General features: G+C 35.6%; 9 protein-coding genes across 9 annotated transcripts; 5 read left to right on the top strand and 4 right to left on the bottom strand. All coding sequences in view use genetic code 12, as the record gives it.

The window, feature by feature from the left end:
* Positions 1 to 388: 388 nt before the first annotated feature.
* On the bottom strand, positions 389 to 1,891 carry DEHA2G06468g (DEHA2G06468p; the record flags this gene model as incomplete). The annotated part of the gene is made up of 1 exon (XM_461828.1): positions 389 to 1,891. One exon carries the CDS (start codon positions 1,889 to 1,891, stop codon positions 389 to 391), a length of 1,503 nt encoding a protein of 500 aa, XP_461828.1.
* Positions 1,892 to 3,617: 1,726 nt separating this feature from the next.
* Positions 3,618 to 5,048, bottom strand: DEHA2G06446g (DEHA2G06446p; the record flags this gene model as incomplete). Its single annotated transcript, XM_461827.1, has 1 exon — positions 3,618 to 5,048. One exon carries the CDS (start codon positions 5,046 to 5,048, stop codon positions 3,618 to 3,620), a length of 1,431 nt encoding a protein of 476 aa, XP_461827.1.
* Positions 5,049 to 5,840: 792 nt separating this feature from the next.
* On the top strand, positions 5,841 to 6,005 carry DEHA2G06424g (DEHA2G06424p; the record flags this gene model as incomplete). The annotated part of the gene is made up of 1 exon (XM_461826.1): positions 5,841 to 6,005. The coding sequence occupies one exon, from the start codon at positions 5,841 to 5,843 to the stop codon at positions 6,003 to 6,005; it is 165 nt and encodes a 54-aa protein (XP_461826.2).
* Positions 6,006 to 6,979: 974 nt separating this feature from the next.
* DEHA2G06402g (DEHA2G06402p) lies at positions 6,980 to 8,566 on the top strand (the record flags this gene model as incomplete). Its single annotated transcript, XM_461825.1, has 1 exon — positions 6,980 to 8,566. One exon carries the CDS (start codon positions 6,980 to 6,982, stop codon positions 8,564 to 8,566), a length of 1,587 nt encoding a protein of 528 aa, XP_461825.1.
* A 317-nt stretch (positions 8,567 to 8,883) lies between these two features.
* On the top strand, positions 8,884 to 10,032 carry DEHA2G06380g (DEHA2G06380p; the record flags this gene model as incomplete). Its single annotated transcript, XM_461824.1, has 1 exon — positions 8,884 to 10,032. The coding sequence occupies one exon, from the start codon at positions 8,884 to 8,886 to the stop codon at positions 10,030 to 10,032; it is 1,149 nt and encodes a 382-aa protein (XP_461824.1).
* A 327-nt stretch (positions 10,033 to 10,359) lies between these two features.
* Positions 10,360 to 10,476, top strand: DEHA2G06358g (DEHA2G06358p; the record flags this gene model as incomplete). The annotated part of the gene is made up of 1 exon (XM_002770540.1): positions 10,360 to 10,476. One exon carries the CDS (start codon positions 10,360 to 10,362, stop codon positions 10,474 to 10,476), a length of 117 nt encoding a protein of 38 aa, XP_002770586.1.
* Positions 10,477 to 11,859: 1,383 nt separating this feature from the next.
* DEHA2G06336g (DEHA2G06336p) lies at positions 11,860 to 12,630 on the top strand (the record flags this gene model as incomplete). Its single annotated transcript, XM_461823.1, has 1 exon — positions 11,860 to 12,630. One exon carries the CDS (start codon positions 11,860 to 11,862, stop codon positions 12,628 to 12,630), a length of 771 nt encoding a protein of 256 aa, XP_461823.2.
* A 274-nt stretch (positions 12,631 to 12,904) lies between these two features.
* On the bottom strand, positions 12,905 to 14,422 carry DEHA2G06314g (DEHA2G06314p; the record flags this gene model as incomplete). The annotated part of the gene is made up of 1 exon (XM_461822.1): positions 12,905 to 14,422. The coding sequence occupies one exon, from the start codon at positions 14,420 to 14,422 to the stop codon at positions 12,905 to 12,907; it is 1,518 nt and encodes a 505-aa protein (XP_461822.2).
* A 233-nt stretch (positions 14,423 to 14,655) lies between these two features.
* DEHA2G06292g (DEHA2G06292p) lies at positions 14,656 to 17,040 on the bottom strand (the record flags this gene model as incomplete). Its single annotated transcript, XM_461821.1, has 1 exon — positions 14,656 to 17,040. One exon carries the CDS (start codon positions 17,038 to 17,040, stop codon positions 14,656 to 14,658), a length of 2,385 nt encoding a protein of 794 aa, XP_461821.2.
* Positions 17,041 to 17,363: the final 323 nt, after the last annotated feature.

Below are 17,363 nucleotides of genomic sequence, written 5' to 3'. Positions count from 1 at the left end.
AATTCATGTGCATGAAAACTTTAAAAATAAATTTAAGCATTTTATATGGATGTATAGTAGAATGTTAATGAAAAAACGCTATCTCCTAGCTTAGCATATAACTTGAAAGTATATCGCTGTATTACCTTTTTAGTTGAAGAGACCAATTTAGGAAGGCATCAAAGTTTGGTGAAGGGGACTGCGACTGCAAAATTTTAAATTTAGGAAAAACTTCATTCTCTATTGCAACTGTGTCAAAAATTCATTAAAAGAGAATTTTTTTGGATCATGCAATTCTTCCTCATATGGAGGAGTCCGATCGTTGGATTTTTAGGTTTTCGTGGTAGACTATTCTTATGCTATATTTCCTCTATTCAATACTTCCGTGAGAATCAACCTTTCAAATATGTTATTTCATTTTTAATTCTGGCAAAAAGAAGTAGACGACCACAATCTCGATAACGATAACACAACAATATACAATGTAATATCTCCAGGAAATCGCATCCATAGCGACTGGGTTAACGAAACCATTGTATATCAAAATAATGTTGAAAAGTATTAACATGATGTTAATGCCTTTAGTCCTCTGGTTGTAAGGTAAGATTTCAGTTAAGTACAAGTAAGGCAAGCCATTGGCTCCCATGTTGTATCCCAAGTAATAAAAGAAGATCATAGCAAGAACTCCTTTACCGAGTGATGCTTGCTCAAAGTTACGTTGTTCGTTAATAGCAGATAACACTGTCCAGATAACGTACGTAATTAACATCAAAATTGTAGAAGTAATGAACAATGTTCTTCTTCTAAATTTATTAACTACGAACGAAACAGATACTGCCGTAACCCAATTATAAATCATCAAACTCCCGTTAATTTTCAATTGTTCTTTTTCGTCTGTAATACCGATTGAATTTAATACTTTACTTAAATAAAAAGAAACCAATCCGTTCCCTGAAAGCTGCATTAAAACTGCAATAAAAAAACAAATGAAAAGGCGCTTACGGTTAGCTGATGTCTTGAAAAAATCCAAATAGCTAGTACTTGCGGATATCTTTTCCATTTCCAACGCAGCTTGAATTTCTTCCACCTCAAATTTGATTAAGCCAATATCACCAGGATCTTGGGAATTTCCGATATGATGTTTCATCAAAACTTCCTCAGCTTTGTCTATTTTTCCTTTACTTATATAATATCTTGGTGATTCTGGAACCATCCAGAATAATGACAATTGAATGAGTGCTATGGACCCTTGCAAGTAAGAAGGAATTCTCCAGGAATATTCGTCGCTAAGACCACTAGTTCCAAACGTTATCCAAGCTGCAATGGCAGCCCCAATATAGTAGTTTGTGTTGAAGAATGTAGTAGTAACATGTCTGTGGGTAGGATATGAAATCTCTGATATAAGTGCTGGAGAAGAAACCATTGACAAAATGGAACCAACCCCTGCGATTATTCTTGATACTAAAAAGAATGCATAATTAGTGGAAGCACCTTGAAGAACTGAACCAATGATAACAATGATTTGACCAGAAATTATAGCAACTCTTCTACCAAATTTATCCGCAACATATGGTGCTAATGGATTCGCTAAAATAAGACCAAAAATGGTCCCGTTGGTTAAAGCACCTAACGTAGTACCAGTAGGGTTTCCCATGTAATCTCTCCAGTATGCCAACGATTGTAGGCCATTCAACATAGAACTGTCATACCCTAAGGTAGTGGATGACAACGAGATCAATAGAATACAGAAGTTGAGGTAACGTAAATGGGAAACTTTATACCATGATAAGTCGTTGTATCTTATATCGTCTTTATTATTGTTACTTCCTTCAAGAGAGTAGATATCCTTTTCTGAGTGCTCTTCCGTTGTAAGCTGTTCAGCATCAGGTGTATATTTAAGATCAGTACTCATGATCTATTTGAATGCTATTTAAAGTCTCTTTTGTTTTTTGTTTGATGCAGACATGCTAATTATAAAGTAGTGATACGTCGGATGATTACTTAAAGCTCATTTTCCATATGCCCCTCGTCGTAATAGATATTTGCCCCACCATAGATCAACGGAAGAATTTTCTCGGAAAGCATGCCTATTTCGGAAATCCTCCACATTCATGCTGAGGTTAGGAGTGAAGGAGGAACCCGCAGTAACTAAATAATTTAGCCATAGAGTAGATTTCTTTAAATCATACGCTCAGATCTTATTCGTATCAACTATTTGCAGACCGTTCTATTTCTGTCTCGATATTTGGTAAAACTAAAATTTTGCGTGAGTTGTCAGATCATAACAAATGCAAAGACGTTACTTTCAAGATTAATATTAGAGAAAAAGGAACAGAATATTTTTTTGTGAAAGTTTCTGTGAATAATTTTTGAATAACAAGGCATAATATTCGGGCGTGTATGGTTGACTCAAAATAGCAGCCTATAGGTATCTTCACAGAAGTAGGGATTACGAGCGTATGTCAACACCCTCATCGTTGCCGTTGAAAACGAAAAAATAACTGTAAACGATCAACGAAACGGGTTGAACAAGAAATCCGATAAGCATATTATGAGACTACCGGCCTACGTTATAAACATTCTATTCTTTAAAAAAAGAGATTTTATTGAATTCAACTCTACATTTATTCTATGGGTTTGTTAAGTATATTTCCAGTTCATTCCTTGGTATCATTCTCTCAGTAATACTTCTGAAAACATATTTCATTCGCACAAGACGTCCTGTATCGGAAGTATGCAACCCTTCCAAATTATTGAGATAAAGAACAGTTGACTTGATAGGTTTTTGAACAGGGTTGTGCAACTCACCCGAGTTTGAATATGCAAGTATACGAGATTTGCATGCCTTTTATCACTCTCAATACACACCCTTGTAGTAACCACTTCAAACGCGTAATTGCTAGAACTCTATTTTGTTCCGTTTTAACCATAAGATACTTTAATAACATACGATATTTACTACAAACTATTTCGAAACTTCGGTATCATGTATTAATTAAAATGTTACCCAGTATCTTTTTCAACACTCACAAGGAATTCGAAATCATGGTCTGCGGTGAATGATCCTAGTAGGTCTTTCTCCGAGTGTCGAGTGGAATATTCATATTTCGGAAGTAACTCCTAATCAAGAAATGGTCATACACCTCTACAGATTTAAATATATTAAATTGGAAGTAGATCCGCTATTATAGATATTGGACTTAGCGGGGTACTACGATGTTAGTAAATGCCAAGTATCGGTCAATTTTCAAGTTGATAATATGTTGCGCTTTTTTGGTGAGAAGAAGGTTATTTCAATAATGATTTTCAAAAATATTTGGGAAATTGCAAAAACGAATATTTGCTCTTGCATACAATAAACAAACGGAGTGATTAGTAAGTGATATTGATAATATGAAATTCCCTTAAAACAATAACACGGGTTAAGAATCATATTAAGAATCCACAAGATCCTTGTGATACTTCTTTATTTGCATTTTAGTGCGGTTTTAATGCGTTTTCACAGGAAATGGTTGTTGTAAGTAATGTATTGAATCCAACAATCATGAAATCGATTTACCTGAGAATATTACAAAAAGTCAGTATTAGTTTAAATCATTGAAATTGGTCATAGTTAGCTAAATAAAGAGAAGTAGCACTTAATAATTACTCAAAATGTTATTTAATTCTTGTCTTTTCTCAACGTTCTCGAATTTAAAACAGGCTGCCAATTCATCTAACTGCTCGAAACTTAAATCTTTAAAGTAATCTGCGTATTCATGTTGAGCATACTGACTAAACAACATTTCGTTAGTGACCCTTGCAAGGTAGTCCTTCACAGTCCAATTATGTGGGTAAAGGGCTTTACGATGTTTCTCAGGTACATTAGACAATATGTGGTTTTCTAAGTCTGTGTATAACTTGGCATTATTTGGATCAATATCATTACCCCATCTATCAAGACCTAAATCCTTTTTCTTTGCAAGCCACTTTCCGAAAAGACTGTACCACTTTGATTCTGGGGATACATATGTCATACCTTGAAATCCAATATCCTTGTATAACCAGATGGACCAACTAATTGGAGACTTGTCCCCAGATGGATCACCACTTTTATATACTTCTAATTGATCCTTTAGGACTTGATACCGTGCCAAATTAGTCAAATCAGGATCCTTGTCTCCTCTGAAATCAGAAGCATAAACCGGGCCAAATTCACCATTCCAAACTGGGACATTGCGATCCCTCATGTACTCAATTTTACGTTCATATTGGCTCTTGAGCTTATCCTTTTGTTCCTTATTTCCTTTGTATAAGTCATTGTCATTAGATGGAAAACCATAAAGAGAATAATCATGGATAGCGTATACCGTATTTGGAAGAACTTCATTAGGGAATTGGCGGAAATCCATGGCATATGTATTACCATCAAGGAACAAAATATGGTTTGGATCTACTTTCCTTACTTCCTTTTCTAATCTTTCATAGTATTTTATCAATTTACTATGATCTGAAACTGCAGGTTCGTTCAAGAAATTATATCCTGCAACGTACTCATGATGTTGATAATACGTAGCAATCTTGATCCAAAGATTAACTATAGCATCTTGAAAAACCTTAAACTCCCAGAAAAGAGACTTATGTATTCCCGAATCACTATGCCAATCTTGGTTTTGACCTCCTGGGGCTGAATGCAAATCCAAAATAGTGTAGATTCCATGTTTTGAGCAAGTGTCAATGATAGCATCTAATCTTTTAAACCCTATATCTTTCACATCAAATAAGTCTCCTTCATCGTTAATGAAATGTCTATAATTGAAAGGAATTCTCAAACAGTTCAAGCCCAACTGCTTGAAAAACTTAGCATCATCTTCAGTCCAAAAGTATTCATAGAATTTATTAAAGAAAAAGTCACTTTTTTCTTTACCAATTGTATTTTCGATTACCTTTTTATGTTCGGTCTCGTGTCCAGGATACCCAGTAATAAAGTTCTCCATATTAAGATGGCCACCAGTGGCTGCACCTTTGAGGACTACTAACTTTTCGTTTTCATCAACAATTTTTGTTCCCTTTACTTTTAAAAATCCCATTTTTAATTTTGATATTAATCTACTTGATTATTGCGACTAAAATCTATGGATGCTTGTTATTGTTTATATATATATTTGATTCTGGTTTTCCTCTTAGTATGGTACTCGATTTAAATAACACTGTATATGTGCTATGTGCGAGACATATATTCTTAATGGAGTAAATATATACCGAAGAATATAAAAATTAAGGTTACACATCCATTTTAGGTACTGTTGGTCGTATCTCCAATTTGCTTTCCCCACGATTATCGAGGACGGTGTTTTATTTAGAGTTCGGTTCAGTATTCAAAAGTTTGAAAAAGGTGGTGTTCTGAATGATCACTGCTATTTAGGAAACCTATCCGACCGAATGCCGATGCTCAATGCTTTAAAAATAATCATTTAGATTTGCGGGGGAATGTACATCAACAAGGGATCGTTATGCAGTTTATCTGCCTAACACCTTGTGATTGAGTAGAAAGCAGAAAATAAAATAGCTGGTAACGTTAAACTATGTTAAGATCTATAGTTATATTTTAGTTCTTTTTAAATGCTTGAACCAAGTTGTAAATTTACACAAGGAAGCCATGTAGAAATTTGATCTAACGATACTCAAGTAATCTCCTGGGTGATAGTGAATGAACGAAACATAATAGTAGCTATTTTTCAAGTTAGCTTAAAAAAAGCTGTAGACGAGCATAACCACAATTGCCAATACAACGACGTTCCAAAATTTTCCATGTCGGGGTATACCTTAATTTGCGTATTCGGAGTTTCTTTAAATTCTATAATAGATTCCCGGATTCGGTGATGAATCTGACTATCGTTGAAACTCTTGAGGGTGTAATGGATAAATTACATTACCATGTACTAGGCGGGTTGGATACTCTTTTTGGGTTTGGCAATTTATATCCTATATTTGAGTTAAACTTAACCCAAGAATATAATTTGAACAATTTGTTCTTCATTAGATAAAGTGTATCGAAATTACCCTACCAAGACTTTTAGTAGTCATCGGGTCTTATTTCAGTACAATTATCGAAAAAAAGTCATTTTCAACTCAAATTTCTAGGCATTGTAGTCTGACACTAACTATCGATCCAATATTGATGAGAAGAGAACCTGGTAGAAGTATTCTGGTAACAACTTTCTTTCTTTAGTTAGATTACAATGTTACAATATTGTTGTAGGCGGACTAATTTTTCTTGTATATCACGCAAATCTCATTATACCAATAAGATTAAAATATTAACACCGTGCTGTTTATTGAATGTGTTAGTCTACAATAATTTTTGCAATAAACTTACCATGGATGCGGTTATTACATTGTCCACTCTACCTAATAGTATGCTTAACAAGTGGAATTGATCATATGAGGTTTCTTTTTGGCCATGTTAAATTTGCCTAACCCAAATTCATGCGCCTATTTTTGTGTGTTAATCGTTCTTTCTTTTCTAACCCAACTTATTTACGATAGTTGTGTAGGAACGTAATAATGTATTATACGATAGTTTTTAAATTGTTTATGTAACGTAATATTGATGAAATTGTTTATGTGATGAAATAAAATAATGTCATTCCAGTACCGGAAAATTCTTGAAATGGCTATTATGCATGGCTATTTTTTAAGATTTTGTGGAGACGCTATTGTACTCTACGTCTCTCGGAGGTAAGACAGATTAGGAATAGGTTCCGAAATTGGTCAACAAATTAATGAATGTAATTGTAATTCATATCGATTCATGGAGAGTGGGGCAATGACTCCATCCTTGGAATTAGCATGAGTGATGGATACGATATTCAAAGAGGAGAATGTAATATGTATATACGCTAGTTGCATCTTAAGCAGAACGAGAGTTAAGAAATATAAATAGACATGAATATTTTGACTGGAATATGTAGTTGAATAATCACTCTCCATAAATATCAATAGTTAACTTAAGCAGAACATGGGAGGCCAAGTAAAGACAGAAACAATAGTGGAAGCTGTATCAATCGATGGACGGGAAAAGGATGCGGATGTAGTAACAGATGGTGAAATTAAGTACAATGATATTCCATGGTACAAGGTTCCTCACTTGAGGTACCTTAATTTCTGTATTTTCTTGATTTCTTTGACATCAACTAACAATGGATATGATGGCTCTATGTTAAATGGGTTGCAATCATTATCGTTTTGGCAGGACTCTATGGGACACCCCACAGGGTATATTCTAGGTGCATTATCTAACGGTACTATTTTTGGTAGTCTTTTGACTATATGGTTTGGTCCTTATATTAGTGACAGATTTGGAAGAAGATTTGGTATTGTGGTTGGTCAGACCTTAACTGTGGTGGGTGCTATATTGCAGGGTGCTTCTACTAATTATGCATTCTTCTTAATTTCAAGAATGATTATAGGTTTTGGTAGTTGTACTGCAACGATCTCCTCCCCTTCCTTGATCTCGGAGATTGCATATCCAACCCATAGACAAGTCGCAACCACATTCTACAATACTTGCTGGTACCTTGGTGCTGTAATTGCTGCATGGGTTACCTACGGCACGAGGGTCATTGATAACGAATATTGCTGGAGAATTCCTTCGTATTTACAAGGAGCATTAGCCGTTGTTCAGCTCGCATTATTCTGGATGGTTCCAGAGTCGCCAAGATACTTAATTAATAAGGGTAAAATTGAACAAGCTGAAGCCATCTTAATGAAGCACCACGTAGGGAATGCACAAGATCCAGAGTCTATTGCATTAGTTAAATTTGAAGTTCAAGAAATTCGTGCTGCTCTTGAAATGGAAAAGATTTCTGCTCACACTCGCTACACTGATTTCTTCAAGACACCTGCCAACCGTAAACGTTTATTCATCTGTATTTTGGTGCCAACAATTATGCAACTTTCAGGTAATGGTTTAGTGTCGTATTATTTAAACTTGGTTTTGAACTCTATTGGTATCACTGGTGAAACTGACCAATTAGAGATTAATGGTGGATTGATGGTTTATAATATGGTAACTGCCATGTCTGTTGCAGTGGTTGTTAATAGGTTCAGAAGAAGAACCTTGTTCTTAACATCGATTTCATTCATGTTAGTCAGTTATGTTATTTGGACAATATTATCAGCAATTAACCAGCAACGTGGTTTTGAAGAAAAATCGCTAGGTAATGGTGTACTTGCAATGATTTTCTTCTTTTACTTGGCCTATAATATCGGTGCTAATGGTTTGCCTTACTTGTATTTAACTGAAATTTTACCATATAATCAAAGAGCGAAGGGTATTAATATCATGCAAGTTACAAATAACATCGTGTTGATCTACAATGGGTTTGTCAATCCAATTGCCATGGATGCTATTGAATGGAAGTACTACATTGTCTACTGTTGCATTCTCGTGGTTGAACTAATTCTTGTATTCTTTTTCTTTCCTGAAACATCTGGATACACTTTGGAAGAAGTTTGCAAAGTTTTTGGTGATGAACCACCTGAATTAGTTGCCATCGCTGAACCAAAATCCAAAATTTCTTTTGATCATATCGAAAATGTTTAATAATAGTTTAATTCTTTTTAAATAGTTCTTTATATGTTGACCATAGAGACTATACTTCGATTAAGTATAAATGCACGATTCATACTTTCCAGTCCTAGATTTATAAATATAATATTTCAATATCGTACCAATAATGGCGCAATGCAACAAAATTGAAACATTGCACTAAATTGTTACCGATTTTGCAACAAATTGCAAACTCCAATATCTTGAACATATATGAAACCAGATATCAGTAACTACATAAATATGAATGAATTCTGCAATACTCGTTATTTAGTGATGTATATTAAGGAAAATACTAAAAACTATATCATATGAGTGTCACTAAAATTATCAAGTCTCTTGAGGAGATTAATTCGCAATATGGAACAAGCTTTGTTCTAATTACAAAAAGTATTGATTTACATTCGAAATTTGAAATATTCAATTCTTCTAACTTTGACAGAGAGAAGATAAACCATTTGCGGTCAATTATCGTTGATGGAAATGAAAGGTATGAAGATAACATCTGCGAGATTAAACCTGTTCTAAAGGAATGCTACTTGTTAGAAATCTCGAAGAGATCGACGCTTCAATTATTCGATCAGTACTACGATTTAATGAGCTCGTTAAGTCAGGCTGTTTGCAAGACAATTGCAAAAGAATGGATTAAAGTTGCGGAACCCAAAAAACAAGCCCTTTATCCTTACAAATTTTATAACACTTCCAAACCACCGTGGTGGCCTGCGAGAGTAAATCATATCGAACCGGATCATTTGGACAAGGATAGTAGAATTAATGTACTTATAAACATCGTACGCAATCCCTTATTTGATATACAAGCTTTGAAATTACGAACAAGTGTTTTGGAATTCAAATACCCCATTACACTAAGAATTTTGAATGAAATATACTATTTGGCAGTGTATGACAGGTTATTCTTTGGAAAAGGAAGAGAAAACGAAGTCCAGGCGGGCATCCTTTCCAAGTTGGCCCATGAGGAAAGGGAAAAGCTCGACTCAGATAAGATTGGCATTGTTGTAAGTGATATTAGAAGTGCCAGTGCAGGTATTAGGCACCGTGGTTTAATTATGGTGAGACAAATAAGGGAAGGCTGGCTCAACAATGATACTTTTTTGCTCAATACACTTCCAAGTACAGATAGAAGCATTGAAGATGAAGATAATGGAATCAAAAGAGTCGCCAACAGTAGTGATACTCCTGAGTTAGAAGACAGAAAAAGAAAATCCAGTCAATTAAGTGAGGAAGAAAATTATGCTACAGAAGATATAAAAAGACATCAGACAAGTGAGAGCAGTCTAGGGAATTCACCAGGAATTATTCATGTAAAACAAGATCCTGATTACTTGAATAATTTTAAGGAATTTGATTATGAAGCAGTGAGTCAAGAAATCGTCAATCATCTTGATTCTGCAATGGAAAATTATACAAGTTCCCCTTCATCAGATGAATTCTATATTTGATGAGCTAGATTATAATTAGATTATTTAGATAATGAAATTTACGCTCTAGTATTGCTATCAAAATAGCCTGAAGCAAATATGCATGAAAGTAAATATGATTAATTTGCTCTAACTTTTTCCAATAGTCCTGGATATCACGAAGTTAAAGTTGTAATTCTTATAAAGATCATAAGTCTAGCTACATCGAAACATGAAACAAATTAATGATTATGTTTATTTAACTCTGGAGGGGGGAACCCAGCAAGGACAAATGGAGGACTTAGGAAATGAGAGTATGAATCGAATCTTGTTATTTTTTGACTCACGTTTCCGGCTGATGGAGAGAGTATGGATGGAACAAAGCGAGAAATGAATGAGGAATTTAATAAGCTAGAAAAACAGCAGAAGAACTCTACATATCGTTTTGAAAACAGATTTCTTCCCAGTCTTATAATGTTGGTATAGCTATTAAATTCAAGGGTAAAAGGGCGATATTCTGGCACGAATTCTTACAATCCGATACTCAGTAATGATAAAAACAGTATCAACCGAAGATAACTTGGAGCCACTAGTTTCGCTTAGTCAATTTCATTCATTGAATAGTCATAGTATGAACAACTATTTGGGATTTTATGGCCTTTCGCAAGATGGAGACTTGAAAGAAAAATAAATAATATTCTACTTGTAATTTCTATAGAGGAAGAGTTAATCTAGTATTGTTAGTTATAGTAGTATTCTAAATTCAGACAATGGAGCTTAGAATAAACAATTCCTTGGATTAGTTTTAAAATTTGGAGCCTTATCAAAACCAGGGACTATGTTGTCGCATTTTGCGCTATAAGAGTAATGAGTAAGTAAATATTTAGTGGCTTACTTATAAAAAGTTTGGAGATATGGTCCGATTTATAATACGATTTATTCTTACGCTGGTTTGAATGATGTTGTATTTCTAAATTTCTTTCGTTGGTTAACACGTTCCCGATTTCATTACTATGTCTTCAAAAACCGAACCAAAGAACTTTCTAATCTGGTTTATGCCTTGTGTGTAAATTTTTTTTTAACATTCACCTACGGAAGTTAAGCTTGTAATTATTGAAGCTTACTGTCATCATTCAGACTATGCGGTAAAAGACCATATGTGTGACCCACCTACACATATTAGCCAATAATTAAATTTCGCAACCTCTTCGGTTCAACATGAGTTAAAAAGTCTACCATTTACTGAAATCTACTGCTTAATATATTTAAGTTTTCTTTGATGGTTATTATTTCTTAATAATATTTGGTATAATTAAGAATAATATTATGACTTACATGTACATGATTTATTAAATCATATAGGAGGTTCAGGAAAAATGGATAGATCACCTATTGTTACTTAAAATAAAGATTTAATGACCGTGTTTGTATGATGTTTTACATAATGGCTGCTAATATGAGTATATAAGTTCGAGAGATGCATGCTCGATTCTAGCATAAAATATCTGTCCAGAGATTTTTGCACACAATGATGTGATTTCAAAGTATTGAAGATATGAGCCAAGACATACTTATTCTATCTTTATCTTTGGCATATTTGTAATAACTTTACGTCTTCTGATAATGTATATCTTTAGTCAGCTTAATATGATCATATTAGTTTGTGATAATCGTACATCTGAAGTTAATATTGTGGCCGCACTTCATGTGATTTTTTTTTGCAATCAAATAGGCAAACACTAAAAGGAACATATATAAAGCAAGAAGCACATAAACAATTAAAACTTTACTGAATTTAGACTTTTTTTTGGAAACATTAGGATCTCGAAGGAAGTTTTCTTATTTCCTATTTTATTTTTGCTAATTACAATGTCTGCTAATATCGATACTCTCTCAACTATTGAGCATTCTGGTGATAGTAAGGCAGAAAATCCTATTAGTCCATGTCTGCAAAAACAATTTTTGAGTCATTTTAGACTGTACTCTCTTGTGAATTCGACAAGGGATATTATTTTTATGATTCCGTTAGCCAGACAATGTGCGACTAATATTGCTCCAACTTATCAAGTGATTAGAAATACAAACCCAATTAAGGTAGTCATGGATAAAGGTGATCCAATTGCTGATGGTGCTTTGAATAGACTTGACTCTGTTGCCCCAAGCTTAAGAAAATATGATTATGATTTGTGGACCCCGCTCACTCGTCCAGTAAGTGGAACCTTAGAAAGTTCTCGCCGTATGTTCTCGAATGGTAATGAAACCATTAAGGCAACGATAATTGAACCATCAGCAAAAACAGTACATGATTTGCGTGATCGCTTTCACTATGTGGTTTATGATAACAATGGAAAGGGAATTATCACCAGTACTGCTGACCCTTTAGTTGCCCCTTTCAACGATTATTTAGAAAATCTTGTCGCTAAGCGTTATCCAGTATCAAAACCGGATTCCAAGAATCATTCTAGCGAATTGTCTCGTACCGTACGATTAATTGTTGAAGCCGTTAGAGGAGTTAATGGAGCGACTGAAAATCCTTCCCAAAAGTCCACAAGAGAAGAAGAAGGAGGAGAAATCATCGATCATTATAAAGCAGTTGAAAAAGATACTGCTCACGAAGAATCCGTTGAACTTACACAATAGCTGCATAGTTCCCGTATAACCAATTAGTTAGGTTTATATGTGATTATAATTACTACTAAGAAGATAGAATAGATAGTTAGATAAATTAATGAATTCATCATTATCTGGTGGCATGACTATAACCAGAGCTCATTTTTTATAAATCTTATATATTTGACATGCAATAAAAATAAATTTACTTTACAAAAGAAATTAAGTACATCTAAATTAAACAAAAGAAACAAACAACTAAGTTGCACTTCATCAAAATCACAACTGGATCACCTTATCTTCCCTAATCCTTAGACTTCTTCTTCTTCTTCTTTGGAGACTCGTCATCATCAGCCTTACGCTTCTTTTCCTTCTTTTCCTTCTTCTCTTTCTTTTCCTTTTTATCCTTCTTTTCCTTCTTCTCTTTCTTTTCCTTCTTCTCTTTCTTAGAAGACTTGGTTTCTTCTTCAGAGTCAGCAACAGCAGTCACATCACCAGCTTCTTCTTCATCAAGATCACCAGACAAAGCTAAAGCTTCTTTAATAGCATCAGCATTTTTCATAGGAGTAGAACCTGTATCGTAGAAATTTAACCTTTCTTCAACTTGTTTCTTTAAGATTTGACCAAAAGCGGTAGATGGCTCATCAGAATAGTTATCAATTCTTGAAGCAATAGAACACTTGTTGGCTAAGTATCTGGAAATTCTACCCTTGTTCTTAGCAGAAGCTCTACCAATAAATGAAGAATGGTACATTAAACCGTATTTTGGTGTATTTCCCTTAGTCTTCAATGCTCTGAACAAAGCCTTTTCAGCACCTAAAATTTGAACAGTTGAAGCAGCTTGTTTCGACAAGTTTGTCAAAGAACCTGCATGCGAAATTAATCTGGCACCGACAACTTCACCAATTAAAGTAGTTAAATTTGGAGCAACGGTATTCATTTTATCGGTTAAATATTGGTATAATCTGGTTCTGTATTCCGAAATGGAAACAACCCTTTCGGCAAAAGTAGCGACGTTTTCCATATCTTGCTCGGAGATATCTTGACCCATAGAGATTTTCGCATTATCAATAACCTTTTGGGCAATAGCAGAATCGTCGTTAACTAATGCGGCAATATCATGCAAAGATTCATCGGTCAATGAAGCTTTATCCTTAATGAATAATGTCAATCTAGCAAAATTGTAATTATCAGGGACAATTTTGGCTAATTCTGGAAAGTGCCATCCGTACCATTCCTTTACTCTCATGGCAAAAGTATTAATATCCTTATCTAATTGATCTAATAAGGCAATAGCTTGGATGATATGGTTATCATTCTTTTGTACTGAAAACTTAACTTTAGCACGGGAGAAAGCATGCCCTAAACCTAACTGTGCTCTTTCAATGTCACCTTCCTGTAATTCTTTCAATAACTTGGTACCATGAACTCTAATACCTCTTAAGAAATCTTGAACAGTTTCGTTTGCTAAACAATCAACGTATGGGAAGAACTCCTTAATAGATGGACCTAAGTTTTTATCAGAAACACCTAAGTTGATCTTCTTCTTGGAAGAACCCTTTGGTAAGTTCAATTCTAAAATTGATTTCAAGTAATCAGAAACTAACCCTTCGGAAATATCATTAGCATTTTCTAAAGCTTGGGCTGCACCCTTGAATGGAGCAAATGAAACTAATTCAACCATCTTGGAAAATTTGGCCAAATCGTTAGATGCTTCTTGAACTTCCTTCAGTCTAGATGAAATGTCATCTTGCTGAATTAACACTTTGAAAATAGCATAACCAGTTGCTTCTTCGAAAAGAAGGTAGTCTAAACCAGCCATATTATATGTCTCTTAATTATCAAAGGTTATTAATAAATCTAAGATAGATAAGATTCTTCTATTACCTCAAGAGTTTTTGGTCCTCCGTATGAAAAATCTGAAAATTCTTACTACTCATCTCACTTCATCAAAAAATTGTTTTTGTGTAATTTTACTATTTTTTCGGGTTACGAACTCGAGACTTATACAAGAAGTTACACAATATCGAACTATATCTATAAAGTTGTTATATATTAAGCAAAATTGATATCCCATCCTAGGTCTTTAAGAATTGAATGCCAATCTACAACCCTGTCACCTTCTGGGCTCTTCTCCCAAACTTTCTCCATAAGAAATTTCGCTCTTGTAACATTCCAGGGACCATATAATTTCATAAACTGATCAAGTCTTTGTCTCATCGTATCTCTATCGTATGTTGTAACGCAATGGATACCAGACATGAACATTGGGAACACTAGTGATGCCTGCACCGGGGAACCCAATACTATGTCGATGCATTTTATCAAATCGTTTGCAAGTATCTGGGATTCCAACGATGACGGATTGCACTTCATAATAGTTTGTCTGAGAAATAACTTGGCACTAATCTGAAATGCTTCAAAAAGAGTCAATTGCCATTCTAGTTCTTCATCTGTTAGATTTACCAAGTCTGTAAGATCTGGCTTTGATTCGTCTATTTCCATTTGAAGTATTATTGCTTTATCTATAACCGACGATAGCAAACGATTCATTCTCGCGTGTATACTCAAATCTGAATCGTTGTCGTCAATGTCCTTTGGGGTTCCAAATATGGGAGACTCCGAAATCCCCGTTTTAGTATTTATAGAATCTCTATTGTAGTATTGGCTTAATATAATTTTACTTTCAAATGCCAAAGTGCTGATATCTCCAATGATTCTATAGAGTTTTTTAGAGACACCAAGCAAGGGGTTAAGGTTTCCTTGCGATAGGCCCGCATGGTCTGAAAATATAGTTTCATAGTCCTCAGACCGGAAATAGGTACCTCTTTCACTCGAGGAACTAGCCAATAAATCATGATATGCGAAGTTAGATATTAACCAATGCTCTTCTTTTGTCAGATTAAAATTTAGGATGCCTCCATTCGTAAATAATATTTTCCAGCCCCAGTATAAGTAGATGGACCAGTTTTTAACGTCTCCACGGCAAATTTCGGCACCACATAAAATAAGTAAAGTAGCTAACTTAACCAAAATAGCATGTCGATCGTCTTTCCCTTGGTTTCTGTCCATTGATTCCTTCAACGTCTTATTCATATGTTCCAACGCTAAATCGGCATACTTTTTACCTTCATTTATCCAATCACCATCTAGATGAAAGCCCGACCATGCCAAAATCCCGTAAAGAACACCCTTATCCTTATGAGCAAGTGGTAAAAAAATATTCTGGTACGAGTTGGAATTGTTCTGCGAACTGGGTGCAATACACACTTTTCTGGATAGGGTTTCCACATAATAGTTGTATAAGTAGGCGCTTTTGCCAGTCAATTCTGGGATTATCGAAGGGGGTGATGGTGGTAAAGGGGTGAATATAGAATTCAATGATGATGCAAAGTTATTGAAATTGGATGGCGATAATTGCCTATCGCCGGAAAACTGTTCTAATATATTCAGAATAGAAAAATTAGGTGATTGTGTAATGCTGGCCTCCTTTGACTTATCGTGATGGTCGCCTAGGAATGGAAAAGCATAACTATTTTCGTCTTGCTTGGTGTTATCGTGGGGTTGATTCAATCCCCTTAGATAGTTCAAGAACGCCGACGGCGAGCATGCCACCTTATCATAAGGGTTAGATTCATATGGCCCGAGATTGGGAAGGTCTACCACGTCGTCGGTGGGGATATGTTTCCCATTTTCGTGGTCAAGTGGGTTCATGAGATTGCTGATGGTAGGCGAATTGGGGGTAACAAATGCTTGTTGGAGGCTCGAGATCGTCGGGACAGGAGAGTTTGAGCTGGGCGACGGAGTACTGTTGAACACTCTAAAAAGCTTCAGCAGACTTGGACTCTTCAGCACGCCGTGCTCCGACATCTTGGTATACGACTCTTGTAATTTCTGCGTGGCACAAGCGTATGTCATCTGAGAGTCCTTCATTTCAAGCGGGGTTGGATCGTACAGAGTTCGGGCCGTTTCAGTCGACGAGTCCCTAGCCTTACGCTTCCGCAACTTCAGAATGCTCTCTTCGTGCTCGACTCGTTCCCGTAATACCCTGATCTGCTCGTCGCTCATCGTGCTGTAATCCACCCACACACACTCTTTATTCAAACGAGCACAGTCCGCACAAACAGGTCTCGTCTCATTGCACTTTTTCTTCCGTATCTTGCACGTCAAACACCCTTGCTTCGATCTCCTTGAAGCCTTCATCTTGTGGAAGTCACGGGCATCCTCAATTATCCTTATCGTCCCACTCTCGCTCTTCGCAGCCTTCACATCCATCTTGGATGCACCCCGGCTTTCTACCAGGGGCTTACCGACCTTTCCCTCATCCTTACCGTTCCTTCTAGGGGGCCCTAACACCACTATATCGTCTCCTCCCGCCATTCGGCCCCCTTCGTCCCTCTTATTCGTGTCTTTAGCCTTCGAATTGAAAGTCACCAACATCTCGGTTCCTAAGTGCGTATGTGGCGGTCCTGTAGTATTATAGCCAATTCCGCGAGTTCAAATTATCTAAGTCCATTTACCCGTATCCAATATATATATTCCGGGGGTTAACAGTCAATTATTCGACGTGGTTGTCTATAAAGATCAATAAATGTGTCTGTATAGGGTGCAATATTGGACTTTTTCTGCGTAATCTTTAGTACTAACGGATGTTATCATATTGGGACTAATTGGGCAAGACACGCAAGGCTATTCTTTTTTTGTGTTCTGATTTTTCTTCAGTACGATAGGTTGTGAGTGTCAAGATTATAGTGTCAAGAAGA

This window comes from Debaryomyces hansenii (genome assembly GCF_000006445.2).
Source record: "Debaryomyces hansenii CBS767 chromosome G complete sequence".
In the NCBI taxonomy this organism is placed as follows: Eukaryota; Fungi; Ascomycota; class Pichiomycetes; order Serinales; family Debaryomycetaceae; genus Debaryomyces; species Debaryomyces hansenii.
The sequence above is the reverse complement of the archived record's forward strand: the minus strand, read 5'-3'. Positions and strand labels throughout refer to the sequence as shown.